We start from the raw sequence: 22,340 nt of genomic DNA on the forward strand, positions 1-22,340 counted from the left end.
CACCTGAGGCCCTCTAGTAGGGTGGCAGCTCATGCTCTGTCAAAAAAGAGGAAACGTCACTATAAAATGGCAAAAGATACTGATTTGCATGTGGTGATTTACAGATACCAATGTCGAGATAATTATTACAATTTAAATAGAAAAACAACACATCTCACCCAAGTGGGAAAGACTGTGCCCATGTGATCTGTGTCTGTGTCCAGGTGCTTCTAACTGGATGAGCAACTTCAAGCCCCCACGAGCTCCTGTACAGTGGTACCTCGGGTTAAAAACTTAATTCATTCTGGAGGTCTGTTCTTAACCTGAAACTATTCTTAACCTGAAGCATCACTTTAGCTAATGGGGCCTCCTGTGCCGCTGCCGTGCGATTTCTGTTCTCATCTTGATGCAAAGTTCGTAACCCGAGGTAACCCGAGGTACCTCTGTATTTGAATTATATCTCCTTATTTATCAATGATTATTAGCCATGATAGATATGTTCTCCCTCCACTGTTGGAGGCAGTATGGCTCTGAATGCCAATGACTGAAAACCACAAGTGTGCTCAGGTCCTCCTGAGCTTCCCATAGCCATTTGGTTGGCTACTATGGAAACAGGATGTCGGGCCGTTATTACTGTTGAGCTTTCTCCGGTCTTGCTAACCTATGACTTCCAAGGCAGAGAGTGGAAAGGATGATTTTCCAGTTTTCTTCCTTACAAGAATCCTTTTCAAATAATGTGCAGGATGTTAAATAGTGGGTAGACATAGCAGACGACACAGCGATTTCTCCAAAGCAGCTCTTTATTTGTAAGCTGGAACAGAACTGAACAGCAAGCAGCTCAGCCGGCCTGCTTTTATAGGCAGCTGGCTGTCAACAACAACCCAGGGTTTCCCGCCTAAAGTAACTGACGTGGACCTGAGTGAAAACTGCATACACGATACTCCTTTTGGCCAGGGTGAGAACTTCAATACATAACACTGGATCCGCAGCAAAATGTTGCAGTAACTAATGTTGCTGTTCAGGATTCCAGCCACTCCACTGCTTTCACACACTCTCAAGTTATCCAACTTCCACCCAGTCAGTGTTTCATGCCCACTTAGACCTCATAGGGCTGTTTAGGCCCCACTCCCTGCCCTGCCCAGGGTCCTTTCTCCTCATTTTTTATTTTCATATTTCTGCAACTTTTGGAATTCCCCCAGGGCTACAGAGAGTGTAGGTGTTGTTGTTGTTTTGGCTCCATGAACAACAGCGCTCGCACTCTGAACATTAGAGATAGATGGATTATCATATTCATTGTCATTATTCCTTACCCACTTTTCTACATACTGTTCAAAGCAGCTTATGCAGAATGATTTGCAAAATGCAATTAAAACCCCAAATAACATGTCACTCAGTGAAATGGCAGCAATAAAACATGGGAGTAGCAATTGTAATAAAAAACCATATCAGACCTGATCATAAAACTGAATGGCAGTCGCCAGAAAATTCCTAAAAGAGCAGAAAAGTTAAACATTAAAAGCCTATCCAAATAAAAATGGCTTCAATCATTGCTTAAACACAAAACGGAGAGGGAGAATCCCTGTGGCAATTCGGAGTAGGGATAGGCAAAAATGTCAATTTTGGCTGCTGATTTTTCCAGTCATCAGTTCTCCACATTTCCGCATCAGTTTGCAAATAGTCTTTAAAAAATAATTCCCCATGAAATTTCACCAGCATTTTATTGCAAATTTCTCATAATACACATTTTCTTATGGCGTTTTGCCTAAGACACGAACTTTTGCAAAGCTGTTTCCCCTTCTGTATATATGCACACTTTACCCTAGTGTATACTGTTAAGTTGTGGGTGAACATATCAGATGACACAGCAATTCTTCAAACAGCTCTTGTTTATTCACAAGCCAGAACAGAACTGAACTGAAGGGTTCAGCCAGCCTGCTTATATAGAGCTCCAGTACAACGCAACTGTAACAACTTTCTGTAACTATCCAATCACTGAACATCACTTTCAATCCCTTATTTGCATATGTGGACCTGAGTGAAAACTATCTACAGTATTCCCCTGCTAGCCCAGGGTGAGAACTTCAGTACATAACATATACATTTTAGCATTTTGGCTGAAGAACTCCATTGCAGAATTCAGAGCAAATTTTGAAGGATTATTGTATTTCAGTACACAGAGTGTTTAGGAAAGTGTTAATCAGGGAGTAGGTTTGCCTTCAAATGTGAATTGAACCACATTTCTCCCCCCTCCCCACCCCTAGTGGGGAAATGCCACTAGGAAATGCCACTTTTGTCACCAAGAAGGCATCTCAAATGCACAGTGCAAATGATTCTGGGAGCACAAACCTTTCGGGTTCCTCCTTGTTCTACATGAGCTGAGAGCACCAGGGCACAGCTAGAGAATTTTAGACTATGACTAGTCTTTTTTGTGTGAGAATACTCTTTAGGTGGCAATGCGTATTTCTTCACTTACTTCAAAATGTGGAAAGCCAGTCTTGCTGTGTTTGGAGGCCCTCCTGCTAATTCCCTTGAGTGGGGCCCAAAGTCCTGTCCTGATGGTACCAACCAGTGGCAAAGGAAGATGGGTGCTGGTGAATTATTATATTTATTGACACACTGCCTTTTTCTCTGACAAGGCGGCTTACAAATAAAAACAAGAACTGCTAAAAACACAGAAAAACAATAATTTAAAAACAACATGAATGGAATTTATAACTACAGACATATATAAAATCTATTAAAACCATGCCAAAAACAGGAAAGTCTTCCTCTGTCAATGGAGGGACAAACAAGGAGGGAGCCAGTCAAGTTTGTCTAGTAGCCAGTGGAGCTGTTACAGCAAAGGAATGACGTAAGTAAGCTTTCTTTCAGTGAAGCTGTCTGCCATTTGTAAACCACTTTGAGGTTTGCTTGTTTGTGTGTTCGTTTTACAATCAAGCTGTGTAACATTTTATGAATCAAATCAACAGCTAATTAGGGAACTTGTTGACAAATGAGATTCAAAAATAACTGTTTGGAAAGTAACTCCAAAAAGTACTTCCTGTTCTGTGAATTTAACTCAAGGTCAAGATTTTGTTCTTTTGCAGAATTAAGGCAATGTGCAATATTATGTCAACTCTGGGGAAAAAAACTTTATTTTATTTTTGTTGCTGCTGCAAAATTCACTTCTACAGTAGTAAATGTATCCTGCAATTCCTTCTTCTGGCACTACATCCTTGATTGACAAGAATTTGAACTGCCTGTTTTGAAGCGGTGCCTATCTTTTGCATTAGCCAGATGTTTGAAATTCCCCAGCCAGTTTATCGTGGTGATGCTGCCACCCTCTGGGAAAGAGAAGTGGAGCATGTGTTATGGCTGTACTAAGAACATAAGAGGGACATGGACGGCACTATGGGTTAAACCACAGAGCCTAGGACTTGCCGATTGGAAGGTCGGCGGTTTGAATCCCCGTGACGGGGTGAGCTCCGTTGCTCGGTCCCTGCTCCTGCCCACCTAGCAGTTCGAAAGCACGTCAACGTGCAAGTAGATAAATAGGTACCGCTCCGGCAGGAAGATAAACGGCGTTTCTGTGTGCTGCTCTGTGGCTTAGTCATGCTGGCCACATGACCAGGAAGCTGTACGCTGGCTCCCTCGGCCAATAAAGCGAGATGAGCACCGCAACCCCATAGTTGGTGACGACTGGACCTAATGGTCAGGGGTCCCTTTACCTTTTAAGAACCTAAGAATGCAAGAAGAGCCAAAGGCCAACATAAGAAGTGCCTGCTGGATCAGACCAATGATCCACCTGGGCCAGCATCCTCTTCTCAGTGGCCGACCAGGTGCCTCTGTGAAGCCTGCAAGCAGAATGTCAGCACAACATCATTTCCCCCTCCTGTGATTCCCAGCAATTGGCATACAGAGGTGTACTGCCTCCGATAGTGGATTTTAATGTCAGATTTTAAATTGTTGTAACCTGCCCTGAGACCTTAGGGTGAAGGCAGGCATATCATCATCATCAAACATAATTGTGAATTTGTCTAATTATCTTTTAAAGCCATCCAAGTTGTTGGCCATCACTACTTCTTGTGGGAGTGAGTTCCATTGTTTAACTATCTCTGTGTGAAAAAGTATGTTCTGTTGTCCGTCCTGAATCTTCCACCATTCAGCCTCATTGAATTTTCCCGGAACTTTGCTTTGATGAAGAACAAAGCTGCTCTGTCTGCTGTCTCCAACCCATTTTATATACCTCCATCATGACTCATCTTCCTCACCTTTGCTCTAAGCTAAAAAGCGTCAAATGTTGTAAACTCTCCAGAGGTATTCTTCCAATTAACAATCATCAGTAAGTTCTCATGAAAAATGGAAATCAATGAACTGGAGAAGAGAAGGTGGCCACCTCAGCTCTATTGTTACTTTCCACTGAAACAAAAATGAGCGTTCATGACCACATTTTAAACAGCAGGAGCTGATTATGCCCCATAGTCACACCAAGGAGAGTCAAAAAGAAAAGCAGCTGAGTTGATTCATAATACAGTGGTACCTCGGGTTAAGTACTTAATTCGTTCTGGAGGTCCATACTTAACCTGAAACTGTTCTTAACCTGAAGCACCACTTTAGCTAATGGGGCCTCCTCCTGCTGCTGCCGCACCGCCGGAGCACGATTTCTGTTCTCATCCTGAAGCAAAGTTCTTAACCTGAAGCACTATTTCTGGGTTAGTGGAGTCAGTAACCTGAAGCGTATGTAACCTGAGGTTCCACTGTATATTTTACCCCTGCTTTGGGCTGGGTGGGCAGCAGCAATACATATAATGCCCAGTTTATTAGGATCAGCATGACTTTAATCCCATGCATCATTTCCTGGGAGTAACTGCCACTGAACTCCCAGTGGTGCTTTCTTCTGACTGCAGAGTGCCAACTTGTATTTATTTGGGATGGCTCAAAGCTTATTATGATGTGCACACACCTGTTCCTTGTTTTTTATTGTCATCTCAGAGAGGCACTGGTAGAAGCTTAAAATTTCTTTTTTCTGCAGAAGAAGTTGATGGTGAAAGCTGGGGGGGAGAGAGATTTTTCTCCTAGTAGTAGGAGAAAGGGGAAAACTGGTTCATCAAGTCCAGTGTGTTCTAACCTTTGATATCCCCTGAAGCTATCTGTTCTCTGACAAAGAGGCAGAGACTTAATCCACCTTGGGCACATTTGAAGCATTTTCCTTAAGACCACACAAGCCTACACCATTTGGCTTCCTTATCTGTGCACACCCACAACTGATACTGCTCCCCATAGGAATTTGCTCTTATTTTTCAGGGTCATCAAATGCTGCTTGAAAGGCGAGTTCCAGACCACATGCAACAGATCATACGCTTCCTAAACCAACCAAACCTAAGGGCTCAGACACTACTCAACCTAAACAGCTTTGAACAATTATTTGATACTACCAACACACTGGAAAAAGGAATCATTTCCAAACTATATAAAAACCTCTTGCTACCCCTCCTCTTATTTCATTTTATTAAGAATAAAATGGGGAAAATATTGTGGAGAAGAGCTAGAGGAACAACTATGGAAACAAAATTGGACTAGACTACCATTCGGATCTCTCTCAATTAGGACTTGAGAAAATGCTCTAAAAATAGCACATGTGCCCAGTCAGATTGAATAAAATTAACAATACATCCAAATTCTGCTGGCAGGAATGCAATTTGCCTAGTTCCCTAATAATCTTTTTGCCCCATTCATTTTCTTTTCGGGGAAATTATTCTTTCAAATAATTAATCAGATGACAGGACAGTCACTATGATGAGACCCAAAACTAGCCCTTTTATTTTACTCTTCAGATTAAGAATACAATTAATAAATATCTCATCCTTCGTTGCAGATTGATTAGTGATAAACAAAGAACTGGAAAGCCTTTAAATGCAAAACTTTTTGAAGCTTGAATTTTGCAAGTACGGGACATTGTGCTTATGGACAAACTATCTCATGAAAGGAACATTGATCTGGAAAAAAAGGACTCGCGTCTTCTTCTGTACAACATGGTATCCTTTTATTGACTTTGTTAAGACAATTGAACATGGTTTTCACCCTCCATTGACACACAGAACCCTGTGATGGACCTTCATTTGACTGCCTACTTTCGAATGTTTTAAGACCACAACCATCAACTGATTTCTTTCTTTCCTGAACAACTGTTAAGTTCTGTATTCCATTTGTGGGTATGTTTTTTGTCAACTGAAATTAATAATCAATAAAAATATGTACATATTTGCAAGTGGAACAAACAAACCATTAGAACATTATGCAAAGTTCGTGGTATTTGCAAAAGGCAACATCGGAACCCATTCCTAAATGCGGCTGTCATCCTTGAGATTAAACCCATACCTTGGTATGGGTGGAAGAGGGGTAGATTTTTTAAAAAATCATCATAATCATCATTACTATTTTTTAAAAGTTCACTGGCTTTTTAAAAAGAGCAAAAGGACATGTATTTTCCATATTAGCTCCTTTCCCAAAGAAAACACACTACTATTTCGAAAATGTCCCCTCCAGGCAAGTTAAGGTACAAAACAGAAAGGTGCAGGAGAGAAAGAGAGAGGCAACAGTGGGGAGTGACTGGCACTTTTTAAAAAATCAGCACAGTATTGTGTATCCAGTGTGTTACTGACAACTAAGTGTGCACATTTAAAAGAGGGGAAATTATACACTGCTACCAGTTCTGATCAAGCCTAAGTTAAAAATGAAGATAAGTATACAGCAAATCACCAAAATGCCACCAGCTGCATGAATTAACCTGGCTGAGGATTTCCCTGCAGTCTTCTGCAAAGAAAAAAACACACACTGGTCCAATCTGGGAAGACACCAGGTGAGAATACTGGGGTTGGGGGAACAGAAAGGAGAAGGAATTCACTCACGAGATGTTAGTGGGGGTGAGGGAAAGGGAGAGCTATGCATTCTCTCTCTCCCCCGTCCCCCTCACAACATATGCATCCTCCCAAGAGCTCCAAAAACAGTATGCAGAGTTGTGGGGCTCTGGACTGTGGCCGCTGTTTAATAACATTACACAAACGTGCTTGCTCTGCCCAGCTAAGCCCAATGTTACACCACACTTATCAGTGGGTCAGTGTGTGATGCTGCCATCAACAGCTCCAGGGACAAGAGTCTTTTTGCACAGCCATCGTTGGAAACTACCCATCCGCAGTTGCAGAACATTTCATCAACATCTCAGCTCTTCCGCCACTGAAATCAAAGCAGCCTGAATTTGAGGCACAAAGGTGAAAAGGGCTCTGAACAAAGGAGCCCTGGGTACCTTTATTCTGTCAACAGATTATAGGATTGCTAAAAGGATGGCTAGTAACAATTCACATTGCTATCTGAGGGAAGCAAAACAACGTAAATGGGTTTCAAACCAGTTTGAATTTCAAGTTAAATGTCCCAGATACACTGTGGATCCCCATCCATCGCAAACTCCTTGACGTTCCATATGAGAAAAAATGTATCAAGTTTCTAAATGTCATTCTGAGGCTTGACAATTACTATGAAAGCTATGATTTGCTTGATATAAGCTGGCTTGTTTATAAACTGGTTTCTTCTTTTACCCTCCAAGGCTTAACTTTGATGTAGAGCGGGATGGACTTAGACAAAAAGAATTGAAAATGACATGTGATGCCGAGTGCTATGGTTTTTCATAGCAAGCCCCAATCTAGCTATCATTTCCAACCCTGGATGATGGTTGTCAGTTGATTGAAACAATGCTCTGCAACAAATGGTTGGTAAGCCATATGAAGTCACGTCTTGGCTGGTTTTCCAAGCAGCTTGCGTTAACTTAGTTAGAAAGTCTGTAGGATGGCCACGGATTACACACTGCTTGAAAGTTGATTTGCCATCATTCATGTCAATTTGCCATCATTGAAGGCGGTTTCATCATCACTCGCTCAACACAGTCCATCCAAGGCACAGATGTGGTACTCTTGAGCCAAGCATACTGTACTAAGTAACGACAGATGTAGAAAGATGTCTTCAAGGTCTCCAAGCACCATCAAACCAACATAATGTGGGATATTGCATAACAGGAGCCCTTACACTAGTGGGACGATCACACTTAGAAAGACGTGTGCAAAAAAACCATCACTGCTACTTAACGTCCATTACAGCAAAAAGTTGCTTATGGATGTAGTGAAAAAGGCACTAGCTTGGTCATCTGAAGGCAAGTTTACAGCAGAATCTATCTTGGAAAATGGCACCAGAACCAGGCATTTTGGGAAAGCCCAACTTATGGCTGGTGCCAATATCCTTTTCCTGTCATTTTGCTGCTAGACAACAATCTGCTTATGAGGCTCCCTTAAAATGCAAGTTAAGGGAGTCAAGTTCAATTATTAAAAATTGACAAACAAAATAAAGTGGCATCGTATTTGTCATTTAGAAATCGGGCACTTGCCCCGTGGCCTCGTTGCCTAGCACGTTATTTCCCGAGGTCCATTTTTCAGCAATATACTTTCAGCAGAGGAGCTCCAGAGGAATCTGTCTCTGTATCTTGGAAAGAAGAGCCTCTGCTCAGGGGAGATCCTTGAGAGGGGAAAACAAAGAAGAGGGTGTTTTAGTTTTAGTTTTTGTTGTAAATAACAGATCACACTGAGTTTTATACATAATATACAAAAGCCTGGAAAATGCATACCCAAAGGATAAGCTGGAACGCTGTACTATAACCAGGGCTGTATATCATCAGCACACCCACCCACCCCAAATTCAGTGAAGGGGGGGAGGGGGAAAGAGAGAGAGAATGAATGAATGAATAATTCTGGTAATTTGAATTGGTCAAATTTGTTTTACTTTAAGTTCCCAAGAGGCTGCAATTTGACATTTTGGAGACTACAAGTTGCATCTGCAACAGAGTTTTGTGTCAAGTGCTCCTGTTCAAGATTACAGACAGTCCATTCCACCAGCTGGCAGTCATTCAGCATTCTATGCCCATGGAACATACTCAGTCCACTTTCGGCTGTTATGGACTTCTGCCAGCCTTAGGGTTCCTTATTTTTCCTAGTCCCTGGGGGCGAAGTTTGACATATGGCTAGGACAACTCCCCTGTCAATCAACTGATATCATGATGGTGGCAGCACCTACTGCAAGCCCCCTCGGACCCACCTACACCTTAACCTGCCCCAGGCATGAGTGGCTTGGGCAAAATGGTCCTGAGGTCCAAATGGTGCTGTGGTCCTAATTAGGCCTACAGTCCAGTGGTTGCCCGCCCCGGTACATATAATAGTTATAGGGCAAGAGGTAGTTCAGGATCTACTGGGCGATGTGCAATGGATTAGCAAAGATTTCCAACCCATAACTGATTAACAAATGCAACAACCAAACAGCTCTCCCCACCCCAATTATGTTGCTGAGATGAAGATTTGGTAACTGAGAGTGGACTTTTAAAAAAAGAAAGAATTGTGAGCTCAGGTCAGTTCTGGTACTCGAACCAAGTTCCGAGGCTCAGAATGTGCTCAGAGGGACTCTTGCTCTTTCATTTGTACTTGGCTCTTGGTTTGTACATCTTTAGGTTCTAGTAAAAAAGGAGAAAAAAGTAGATCCAACAAGCCTGAAATCTGTCCACCCCTCTTGTATTATTTGTTAAGCTGTTTAACTGCAGCAAAAAGGTTTTGCTCAGCTGTTGGAAATTCCATTTTCCATCCATAGTGGAAGATATGAAATTGCACAAATGGGTAAACTGACAGACCACATCTGTCAAAGAAGTAGAGAAAAATAAACAGTCCTCCTCACAAAAAATGGAACCAATTCATCATTTATTGGACTGAAAATCACAATGCAGGAAAACAGCATCTTCTCATATTTATGTAAACATGGTTGCTTTTTAGTTGTTTTTTTAAACCCTGGACCCATCTGCACCATACGTTTAAAGCAGTATCATACTACTTTAAATAGTCTTGGATTCCCCACAAAGAATCCTGGGGACTGTAGTTTGTTAAAGGTGCTGGGAGTTGCAAGAAGACCCCTATTCCCCTCACAGAGCTACAATTCCACAGTGGTTCAATAGCCAACCCCTCTTCCCACAGAACTCTGGGAATCACAGCTCTATTAGGGAAATTGGGGTCTCCTAACCACTTTCAGCACCCTTAACGAAGTACAGTTCCCAAGACTCTTTGGAGGAAGCCATAACTGTTTAAAGTGGTATGATACCAATGAATTCAAATTACACAAAAAAAAGATTCTGACTAAACATTTGGGGAAACTTCCTGATGTTAAGAGCTTTCGACAGTGGAACGGACTACCTCAGAAAGAGGTGGACTCTCCAGCCCAACAGAGGCTGGATGGCCATCTGTTAGGAATTATTTAGCATTGCAGGACTGCATAAGATTGGGGTCCCTTCCAATTCTACAAGTCTAGGATCCTATGATACTGCTTTAAATATATAATGCAGATGAGGCCCCCGTTTCTGTTTGCCATAAAGAAACAGCATTAAAGCCCAGTAGACTACAGAAGTGCTGTTTCATGTTCAGCTGAAGAAGACTTAACTGCATATCTTGAAGTGTCTCTTTGTAGCTACAAAAACTTGAAGCTCATCTTGAGAGGTAGGTGGGGAAAGAAAGCCAGCATTCTTAGCCAAACCCTGCATCATGGATGTGCAGAAGACTCACAGCCCTGTTTATAACTAACCCAAGATCCCATGTAAGACCCAAGAACTGCACCCAGCCATTCTTGCATCAAGCTCGGGGAATGTAGCTTGACCACAAGCTGTGTGCAAGGTGCTCTTGAACTCTGTCATAGTCGGTGTCTGCTAAAGCACAGCTAAGGCACACTGGTGATGCTGCTCTTGGCAGCCATTTTAACCCTAAGAACAGGAGGCAGAAAGAACAAGAAGAGGGAGAGGAGAGCCATACAGGACTATGGCATACCTAGGAAAGGGGTAGAAGAAAAAGAAAATATCTGCAAAAATGGTACGCTGCAACCCCTATATTCCAACGCAAGCAGTGGATCCCTCTCAAAAAGTCCACAGCCATGAGGACTAGAACCTGACTTTTGGTAAGAACAAACAGAACCTGAGATTCTTTGTACCCTACTTAACCTGGTAGATTCCACATCAGACATTACAGCCTGCATTCCACAATACAATCATGGCAAAAGCTGTCTGGCAATGAGAAAGACTGTCATGGGAGACAGTAGGCTCTCTTTCATGGAATAACTTAAGCAGAGGCTGAATGACAGCTGTTAGGGATAGCCATAGTTGTGTCCTGCATTAAGCAGGCAGCTGGACTATAAGGTCTCCCCTGTCTCTGTGACTCAGATTGATGCAGCCTCCACCCTCCACTCCCACCAATCACTTGTGTGGAAACAGGTATTGCAGGAGAGAAGTCAAAACTCCTAAGAATCTCGGCGAGCCTGTAAAAACCAAGAGCAAGTTCTTAGCCTTCAAGGATGTGCAAAGTAGGGTCAGAAAAACACAGGCAATGGCCTTGGGAAACCTCAGGAAGAAGCCGGCAGAGAGAGAACCATTTCCAGCTGCCAGACAGCAGGGCTTCCGTACCTTGTATAGTACTTTGCCTCTCTCCACGGCTAGCAGAAAAAGAATAACGTTACCAAAGGTTGTTGCATATATTAAAACAGGTCAGCAAGACCATAGCCAGAAATGTGCGTGGAAGAGGGTATAGGCTAAAAAGCTAGGCTCATCCAAGAATTTTAAAACAGGATTATCATGGGGAAAGAAGTAGTGACTGGAATTAGTTGCTACGCTCTCTTCTCAAGTCATGTCTCCGATTCTCCTCATTCATCAGTAACACTGAAATAATTAAGCCAATAAATAAAACCAACCCCAAAGTCACATAGGAGAACATTCCACCCACCCTGCTGCCAAAGCAAAGGGCTTGCGAATCCTACCAGTGCCTTTGGGCTCATTAGGCAGAAGGCAGGAATGGGTTTACTTTGCACTCAAGCCAATTGTATGTATCACAGGATCAAAAATATATCTCTAAACAGTTTACATAAAATGGTATAAAATATTCATTACATGTTTTGGGTAGACTAGCCCACATAAAACATTTTTGGGCAGCTGTCAAAAATAATACAAGAGAATTGCCTGCTTGACATTAACAGGTAGGGGATTTCAGAAAATAGGTGCTGCCACGGTAAAAGACTGATTTCTTGCAAGTGCAGAGTGGGTCATTTAAAAGCACCAGTTCCAAAGTGGGAGCATATAGGGGAAGGAGATCCTTCAAGTACATGGGTCTGAAGCTGTTGCAGGTTTTATATATTAACAGTAACACCTTGGATTTATTGGCAGCCAGAGCAAATCTTTGAGCAGATGTGCATTATGCTGACAGGGTCTCACCCCTTCTTATAATCTCTATAAACAAGTTGATAATTCAGGGCTGCGTCACAAGTTTCCTAGCCCTGGAGTTCAGAAGCGCTGTTTAGACAACATACCCCATGCACCTTCAGTTGAACACCTGATTTTCCAGAATTCCCAATAACATAAATAAACGTGCATCATAGGTTCCGCACACTTGTTCAAAGGAAATCGTCGAATTAATCTGCAGTTGGATCCCCAGGACCAGTTGGTGTTACCCATTTCTACATTTGAATATTCAAATTGCATGATTAAACTGCATGGAGCAGAGCTGTGCTCTAAGCCAGGAGTTCCCAAAGAGTGGTCCATGGACCACCAACAGTCCATGACTCAGCTTCATTTGTGTGTGTGTGGCACTGATTCTGTGGAGTTGTGCAGTTATATGTACAGTCATGGGGAAAAGAAAGTGCACTCTCTTTGAATTATGTGGTTTTACATATGGAGACCTAATAGCAATCATTTGTTCCTTAGCAGGTCTTAAAATTAGGTAAATACAAGCTCAGATGAACAACAACACAAGGCATCTTATACTGTGTCATGATTTATTTAACAGAAATAAAGCCAATATAGAGAAATCATGTGTGAAAAACTAAGTGCACCCTTACTGCTTCCATAGGATAATGAAGAACAATGTACGTGTGTGAAAAGCAGAAGATGCAGAGGCTGTCTCTCTCTGAGAATAAAGGCAAGTACAGCAGCCACTCCAATGTTCTTCGAAACTAGGTGGTTTGCAGAATGGAGCGGTTGGAAGAAGGCTCTGTCTTCCTTAAAGGAATAACGCTGCAGCAAATGACCATTGCTAAACAGGCAGAAAAATCATTAAGTGGTTTGCCAAGACCTTCAGCAATTTTCAACTGGTCCAGGGGACAAATAGTTTGAGAATCACGTGGGGGAATCTTGGGAACCACATGGGGAATCTTGACTGTGCAGAGTTCTGCAGGTTCCCCCAAAAGCATAGGTGGGTTAGGGGTAGGATTGCAATGTTGGTGGGGGGCTGGTACAGTGGGCACCGCCAGAGCTCTATACGATTATTCATTCTGCAAGTTGAACTCCTGAATAAGGCTCATGCTATTACTTCAATATAAAACCCAAGCCAATACCTTGCTTAGTAACAAACAATAGTACTGTCTGCAAACAACGTTTATAATGAGCCTAATTCTAAGTGACTTCAGGCTCACTTTGGGAAGGCGGTGATGGCTCGATGGTCGCAAATGGAAAAAGGAGGTAATACGATTCATTCTGTGAAGATGGCTTACCAGCAGCGCTGTATGCTCCATGCCGCATGTTCCTGGCTTTCATATCTGCTGTGGTTTCTACAGATATCTGAACAGGGAAATCTAGAAGACAGATAACCAAAAGAAGAAGAAGAAATTTGAAAGGAAACCCACATCATTTGGCATCTACATATTTTAGGGATATACCCAAACAGCTAAGTGTATGAATGTGGGGAACGGGGAGCTGATGAGCACACACTGGCAACACAGCCAGGTTTGCCTCTGTGAAACAGACAAGGGTATAGCCAGTTTGCTAGTGAGTGCACAAAATGTTACAACCCCCAAATGTACCCAGGATCTTATGTAAGAAAACTTGAGCTTATTTCAGTTTGTAGTCCACCCTCATTCTTTCATTCCTTCTCATCATCACCCTTCAAATTGTGTTACCATTAAATACGAGGTTGAGGCTTAGAGGTAGTAACTTGGAGAATGACTCAGCTGCTGAACTGGGATTTTGGTTCAAGTCTTTGCTGAGTCTTCTAGTGGCCAGGTCCAGTTGCTAAAGGAGAGCCCACCATATGCTGCCTTAGCTATGAGCGAATATTTTCAAGTCATTCAAAATAAGAAGCTACTGATAACCTATTGCAGGAAACCTGTGAATCTCAAGATATTGCTGGACTACAGCTCCCATCACCCCTCATAACTATGTTGGCTGGGTCTGTTGGGAGTCCAACAACATGTGGAAGGACAGGGCTCTCCATCCCTGGCATTCGGGGTGCATGTGAGAGACACAAAAGCATTCTCCTTTGCTTGCCTCCCAGGCATTTCTGGCCTACAGCGAAGAAAAAAGCATGAATTCAGATAGCCTTCCAAGCTGGATTTTCATAGCTTATCAGGGAGTGTTGGCTGCAAACACCCCAGGCATTTGACCCTAGCAGAAGGCTCCTACTAGGTAGCAACACAAGGCCCCTCCTCCTTTTTAGAGGAGGTAATGGCCCCAGGCCTCACACAAGCAGGGGCCACATTCATACTGACGAAACAGTGCGCTCCAGTTGAGGGGTATAAATGACATTGATGTAGGTTTGTGTGTGAAGGAAGGGGGCACATTCTGCCCCTGGGCCTCTCCACATCTTAAACATGCCGGTGTGGCAACTGTGACACTTTGGGAAAAGATGGCTGTTTGAACCTACTTAGGAAGAGTGAGGGATATGCATGTGCATGTGGGAGAGGAGTATACATACAAGCATGCCCACCAAAGGATTTTATTGCATTCTTATTCTATCACTCCTGCAAGCAGCTCAGGGTAGCATACTTTGTTCCCTGCTGCCACTATTGTCTCCACCCTCCATCCAGTTTCATCTTCACAACAGGCCTTCCCAGCAGGGGGACATAAGTGCAAATGGACAACTGATCCAAAATCACCCAGTGATCTTTCTGACCAAACAGGGATTTGGCCAGGGTCTCCCACATTACTCCAGCTTCCAAAGCTTTAAAGTTGCCCATCGCCATATTGTAATGCAGAGCTAGGACCTACAGTGGCATCCTTTTGCAATTTGGGAAGGTAGAGTACCTATGAATGCTGACTCCAGGGGAGGATTAGTGTTGTTTGTTAAGCAAATTGGGCTAAAATACAGGCTATTTCTTTGTATATGGTGTATGGGAATTGGAATAACTACCACCGAGAGAAACCAGATCTGGTATTAAAACTGGTGCTTAACTACTCATGCATATTTGCTTATTTCTTCTTCTTCTCTCTCTCTAATATGTATTAAAAAGCCCCATACTTCATAGGCTTTTTAATGTATCTGTGGTACATTACCCTTGAATATTATGGCTCCCTTTTGCTCTACACACAGCACAAAGCTTCATACGTACCTCCTTCGCTAGGGAGCACAGATGCCAACATGGTCTCGTTGCCACTGTCTGGCAGATTGCCTCTGCTCATGCTCTCCTCCAGACTTGGGCGGGTCGGGACAGAAACGCGGGGGCGGACCCGGCTCTTGCGTGTGCTGATGCGTATGATCCCCCGGACCAGCCTGCATTCGGCATCCTGCTCATCCAAGTGATAATCCTGAGTGATGCTGTTGATGAGGTCTGAGATCTTGTTGGTCTTCTCCAGGAAGACGGTGTCCGACGTACACTTGGCCAGCTCGTCAATTTGGTGAATGCTGAAGAGCTCGGTCAGTTTCCTGTGGATCAGGTAATCAATCCGACCACTGGATATAGAGCTATTCTTTGGGTCACTGTCACTGTCGGTATCCAAATCGTCGGCGGAGTAATCCTCAGAGCTTCGAAGGCTGCTGGGGAGAGGTTGCTTCTCTATGCTGTTCCTGGCTATCTTCTCCGGAAGAGGCTCCTTGTAGCATGAATCAGTATCTGTGTGGGGGCTAGGGGTATAAATCCCCACTGGGATCCCTTTCAGTTTCACATCTGGGTAGCTGAAACTGCTCCCAATTGTGCTCTTTTTGGTTTGGCTCCCGTTTTTTTCAGCAGGGGAGCTATTGGCAGGACTGTTTGGCGAACGCCCATTGCACTCTCGGCTCTCATCTGTCAGTGCCTCATTGTAGAGGCTCCTAGAAGGGCAGTCCCTGAAGCAGTCCCCGCATGTCACAATGCAGCAGAAGATCGCTTTGTAAACACTCCAGGCCTGGGACAGAGTGGGGCAGCATGGGGGCCGGGGGGTCTCCACAGCGCCAGGGATAAAGGTACTTGTTTCGCCCTCCCTCCCACTGGCATCTTTGGGGTCGGCTTTGCGGCTTCTCGCAGCTCGTGTTGGCTTGCGGGTTTGCTTGAGCTCAGGGGTAGAGCCACTGAACACCTCCAGGCTAATGTCAGTTGCTCTGGGAGAGTTGATCTGCTGGGGTACCGCAACATCTTTATGGGGCTGGTGGTAGCTGCTTAGGTTTTGGCGATGTCCTTGTGTCTTTCCAAGCATGACTTGCCACCCTTTCGACTCCTGACAGGGAGAGAGGAAAAAAACAGAAAACAAAAACCACACATGCTCAAACACACATGTTCCCCATCAAATCCAGATGACCTGAGCAGAAGCGGCAGAAGAGAAAGAGGTTAAGATGCTCAAGTTCTGCCTCTACCAGGACAGCCAGAGTCTGCTACGGTCAAGATTCACTTGGTATTAGGTCCCATGTTACTGCTGCTGTAGTGTGGGATCTGTAGCTGCACAAAAATCCCACAAAGCAGAGATTGCAAGTGGCTCAGAGAAAGAACGATGAAAGGCCAGTTTTCTAATGAAAAACTCCTTTGGGCACTGGGAATGCACCAAAGACCCTCCTCCAACATTGTATATAGGTGTCAGATGATACAAGTTTCCCATGAGGCTCCTTTAAGAGGCCAACAAGCTGTGGAACAAAGATTTTCTGTACTAGTGCCCACTTCAGATTCTTACCCTCCACCCTTTGCATTATGTGCTGCAATTCAATGGAAGCACATGTGGCAACATTGGATGCAGAATGCAGTTTCCTGAGAAGATCAACTTTCTGTTTGAAATAAAAATAAATCAAGTTTCTAGCCCTTTGAAGATACAATGGAGTTCCAGATGACCCCACATATAAACATAAAGCACTTCTGTTATTGGTGTTGAAGACAAGGCTTGCCAACGTTGCTTTCCAAGTGCAACCCTTTGTGTCATATGGAATTTTTGCCCAGGGCTTTCAAGCATAGCTTTTGGAAGGGTAGATATGCCTGCAGGAAGCTGAAGTGAGGATGAGCCAGGAAAAGACATGTGCAATGTGTCTGGGGTGGTTGCGGCTGGTGGTGGGAGTTCTGTGCACACACAACACACCTGTCCTATGTGGGCGCTGGGTGGCTGAAGAAAACCTCCAGTGGTGAAGGGGAGAGTCTGAGCTTTGGCATCACACAGAGCTCCTTGTAATGGCAAAGCCAGAATCAAGTTATGGAACGCCATAAATATTGCAGGATTACACAAATTAAGGAATCGTGCAAATGATCTCATTTTGCCTTATTTGTACAGGTCTAACAAAGAATTCAGCTTTCCTTGAAGACAGAAATAGAGTGGCCTGAGGGAAGAAAGGCAGGATTCCCCCCCTCCCCCCAGCACAGAGCATGTCATAATCTTTGTGCCGACTTTTTCCACCTCCCTTCTCTTCCCCCTCTCTCCCCCCAAAAAAACCCTCTCCTTTTTTGTTATTTACCTTTTGCTTTGTCTTCTTTGGGGTTAATCTAGACCCTAAGCAGCCGCTTCGTCCATTTCAGAATATCCTGTGCTCACAAAGACAAAAAGGAAAAGTTTTGTTTTTATTAAGTAGATTCAGAGGATTCGTTTCTCTTAGTTTGTAACTGTGCAAAAGAGACTGCTTTCCCAGGGCAGCTGACTAAGATATTAAAACAATTTTAAAACGACATACAAATATCAAACATTTCGCTAATGTCAATAGCAGCGGTAAATCATTCTCCCTTCTTCCAATCCAGTTCCATTAGCCATCCATCTGAACAAAGTTAAGAAGCTCCTTACCTCTTGCATATCCCCCCCAAAAGCAGTCACAAATACAAATTTAAAAATGCATTTCGGTCCCTCTTAAGTGTTATCAAGAAGGAGTCTGATTGTGTATCCTGGGTTAGGGAGCTCCACAATTGTGGAGCCACAATGGAAAAAGCCCCAATCCTTCCTGTCTGCTAGCCTGGCCTCTTTTCCCGACAGGTGTATGAGTAGGGCCTCTGTCAAGAAGCTTAAATATCTGGCAGGTTTGCATGGGGGTAGGCAGCCTTTTTTAAAATAACTGGGCCCTAAACCATTAAGGCAGGGGTTGCCAACTGTTTAAAGTCTTTGGATTTTTGAGCAAGTGGTATGGGTACCACCCAGGGCTGGATTAACCATTAAGCAAAATAAGCATGTGCTTAGAGCATCAAGGAAAAGGGGGGCACCACTGAATTTTTCCATTGCCAGATTTACCATGGACCATATGGCACAGCTGAACAAAAAAACAACATTATTTATACAAATATACAAAAATCAACATTGTTTTCCATCTTATTGTAGGTTTCTTTTTATTTTGGCGGCGGCGAATTATTTTACGGTTCATTATTTATATTAAAATTAGATATATATATGGGGAGGGGGGGGGCCTAAATCTTTTAAGTGCTTAGGACCTCTAAAGGTCTTAATCCATCCCTGTTACCGTCCCCTCTGGTCACTTCTCTTTCCCCTTTCCCAAACCAGCCCTCACCCGCCTAGAGAGAGAAAAAAAGAAAGTGTGCGCACCACCTTCACTTTTTCAAGGGATCTTGGTAGAAGTCAGATCCAGTAGAATCTGCCTGAAAAAACACATCAGACTGAAAGAGGAAGGGAGGGGGCAGCACCACACTTCCAACTTCATCCTTCAGCTCTATGAACTTTTTGAGGGAGAAAAAGGTAATCACCTCCACCATCTCATGACCAAGGGGCCGGGCTCAGAGGTGTTGTCAGCACCAGGGAATGGACTCAATGGCACCATTGTTCTCATAGATGCCACACTGGCAAGCCCAATTAAGGGCTTTAAAGGTCATAGTTAGCACTTTGGTGGGACCCATGCTCTTAGGTAAGAAGCACCTAATAAGTCCAAATAAATAATTAACAACAACAACAGCAACATAAAAGCCTTCATGTGTTTTAAGATCCTCTGCAGAAGCCCAGCTACAAGTAACTTCTTTAACTGGGGTACATTATGAATTTACAAAGGAGAGGTGTTTTCTACAGTGGTGCCCCAACTCCAGAATCCCATCCTTAAAGGAGCACTTCTGGTGCCAGCATTACGATCTTTTTGGCCCCGTGTTAAGACCTTTCTGTATGTCTCATTTTAGGCATTTTACTTGGGATTTTGCCTTATTCAGCTCTTCATTCATTTTACTGCATATTGTTATGCTTATTTGTAGGGTTTGACATTGCACTTCTCTTGTGTAAGTAGCTTTATCCACCCCTTTGTACAAAGACTTGTAGTTAAGAAATATTTTAAATTAATACAAATCAATGCTTGTGCAATGGGAACCCTCCAGAGGAAGTAGAACTTTTCCAGGAACTGTGAGCTGTATCCAAAATTAGTCATACTCGGAGAAAAAGGTAGAAGGTAAATGATCCTTGGACGGTTAAGTCCAGACTAAAGGGTGAGGTGCTCATCTCACTTCAGGCCAAAGGAGCCAGTGTTTGTCTGCAGGCAGCCTTCCGGGTCATGTGGCCAGCATGACTAAGCTTCTTCTGGCACAACAGAACACTGTGATGGAAGCCAGAGCACATGGAATCACCGTTTACCTTCCCGCCACAGCTGTACCTATTTATCTACTTGCATTGGTGTGCTTTTCAACTGCTAGGTTGGCAGAAGCTGGGACACAGAGCAGACCCACTGAAATGAATGGACATGACTAACTTTATGACAAATCAGTGGCCGCTAACCATGATGTCTATGTACTATCACCACTGCTGGTGGCAGTATGCCTCTGATGGGGATCACAAGTGGTGAAAGCGCTATTGTACTCAGGTCCTCCTTGCAAGCTTCTCTTAAGCAACTGGTTGGCTTCAGTGAGAAAAGGATGTTGGGTGAGATGGGCCACTGGCCTGAGCCAGGAGGCTCTTCTTATATTGTTCTTAGGTAACTTAGGTCCACTAATTTCAATCGGTATACTTTGTGTAGAACTTAATTGGATATAACCCTGTGTGTTGATAACGGCTTCATCACAAACATTTCTAGGACCTATCTGATACAGATGCAAGAAAATCCAGAAGAACATGAATGCATGGTGAGAATTAAAAGGCTTTGTGAGAGTAATAAGGGGAAGCTTAAGCAGTTAGGCTCAAGCCAGGGTGTCCTTGGTGGACAGGAGCTGTTAAGGTATATGACCAGCATTCAGCATTGCTGCACAAAGGGGTGACTTTGAAATGAAGGAAGGAGACAGACATGTTGAGCAAACACAAGATCTCTCTGTTGGATTCCCTTGCTAAATAATTCCAGAATCATCAGATCAAGCTATGCCACCTATTTGTAGTTTTTTGTTTTGCTTTTTAAAAAGAGAATTGCCCCCCACCTGCATAATTCCTGTTATTGCTTTGGTTTCAACCAAAACAACTGTTCCAATGTTATATGTAACCCCCGCTTCCCCAGTACAACAGCCAAAGCCAGTAATCACCAGTTTCTTTTGGCCACACTATATTTGTAAACAGAATAACTACTGCTGAGGTGGTGTGCAATATGTAGATGACTGTTCTGGCAATGGTGGGTAGGACCACAGCCATAAACCAAGCAACAGTCTACTGCATATGACTTACCCCTTAACATACAGTGGTACCTCGGGTTAAGTACTTAATTCGTTCCGGAGGTCCGTTCTTAACCTGAAAATATTCTTAACCTGAAGCACCACTTTAGCTAATGGGCCTCCTGCTGCTGCCGCGCCGCCGGAGCATGATTTCTGTTCTCATCCTGAAGCAAAGTTCTTAACCCGAGGTAATATTTTTGGGTTAGCGGAGTCTGTAACCTGAAGCGTATGTAACCCAAGGTACCACTGTATTCTGAATCTCCATCCTACCCTTAAATTTCTGACAAAGTCAAGGGTGATCTTGGATAGTGGAACATTTGCTCCTACCAGTATATCAATAAGTATATCTATACTGACCACAAAGGCAAAATAAAGTAGTTACCCTGCATTCCAGGAAGAATGGGGCAGACATTTTAAGGGCTACTCTTTCAGTTCAGTGAGAGTGACATGTTTGCTCCAAAGAAAAGAGAGTGCATGCATATGTTATGGGGTGCAGAGTCTCTGGACTGGTCAAGTTAGTGAGTCTTCAAAAAAACCCAGTTTTTTTGTAAACCACTTTGAGGTTTCTTTCAAATGGTGCATACATTTTATGAGCTAACTAAATAAATACAAGTCGTCTGTGCATAGACAGTCCTGTTAAATCAGACAAGAGGAAGTTCCAAATTTAAAATACTGGTAAACCTCTAGGCTAAAAATCACCAATTCCCCTCCGCTTGAGGCTATAATCTCAAACATACTCACTTGAGCATAAGCAGTAGGAGCAGCACTCTCGCCCTGAAATCGATAGGGCCCCCTGGGATTCATATGCAGGATTGGAGGTGAAAAAGCTACTGCAGATTACCTGTAATGCGGTGGGGTGGTTTCTCCACGTAAGCAAGTGTCAGACCTGCATCCGCCTGTCCCCTCAAAGTTGGTCTGGCCTCAGATCTTCTGGGTTAAAGCCCTTCCTCCCCAAATCGAGGAAGATGCCTGGGTGGGAGGCGAGGGGGGGAGACGGGGGTGGGAACCACTCGAAGACTAGGAGGCGGAAGGAAGGGGGCGACGAGCGAGGCGCCGAGGGGATTGGTGTCACCATTAACACCTGGGCAGGGCCTAGTCCTTCTACAGGTAGGTCTGAGCCTAGCCTAGCCGAGGCCGCTGGGGTGCCCCGGGGCCCGCGCCCGCTTCTCTCCAAGATCCCTGCTGGATCCCTGCGCCCCTCTTCCCCCCGGGAATGGTTTCCGCCCCGCCAGCCCCGCCTTGGCATTACCTGCCGAGCCAGGTGAACGGCGTCCAGGGCCCCTCCTTCACCTGAGCCCAGGTGAGGTCACGTGTCTACGGGTTGCCTCGCGGGACACACTTTTGCGGAAGGCAAAAACCCCCATAAAACAAATAAATCGCTCCCTGGATAGGCCACCGTGTTCCCCCTCCCCACTCGCGGGAATGGTCTCCGCCCCCAGTAAGTAACTCTCACGCAACCCCTGACCCCTCCCTCTCAGTTAAGACACTTCCAAAAAACAAGTTAAGATAGTGGATGAGCAACAGTGTTTTTTAATTAATCTCGGATTCGAGGGGTTTTTATTGCACTT

The 22,340-nt window shown here is 43.9% G+C and overlaps 1 protein-coding gene across 4 annotated transcripts; it reads right to left on the reverse strand.

Annotated features, from left to right (window-relative positions):
• Window positions 1-5,976: 5,976 nt before the first annotated feature.
• Window positions 5,977-22,132, reverse strand: KDF1 (keratinocyte differentiation factor 1). Of its 4 annotated transcripts, XM_081920781.1 has the most exons (6): window positions 22,022-22,132; window positions 17,685-17,751; window positions 15,391-16,471; window positions 13,558-13,638; window positions 11,483-11,511; window positions 5,977-8,517 (listed from the first exon to the last, which is right to left on the reverse strand). In XM_081920781.1, the coding sequence occupies exons 3-6, from the start codon at window positions 16,448-16,450 to the stop codon at window positions 8,506-8,508; spliced, it is 1,182 nt and encodes a 393-aa protein (XP_081776907.1). In that variant the 5' UTR covers window positions 16,451-16,471; window positions 17,685-17,751; window positions 22,022-22,132; the 3' UTR covers window positions 5,977-8,505. The 4 variants fall into 4 exon arrangements, with proteins under 4 accessions (XP_081776907.1, XP_081776904.1, XP_081776905.1 ...); XM_081920778.1 differs by lacking the exon at window positions 11,483-11,511 and having other exon boundaries at window positions 22,022-22,130; XM_081920779.1 differs by lacking the exons at window positions 11,483-11,511; window positions 22,022-22,132 and adding an exon at window positions 21,614-21,984.
• Window positions 22,133-22,340: the final 208 nt, after the last annotated feature.

This window comes from Podarcis melisellensis (assembly GCF_964234715.1).
Source record: "Podarcis melisellensis genome assembly, chromosome: 8".
In the NCBI taxonomy this organism is placed as follows: Eukaryota; Metazoa; Chordata; class Lepidosauria; order Squamata; family Lacertidae; genus Podarcis; species Podarcis melisellensis.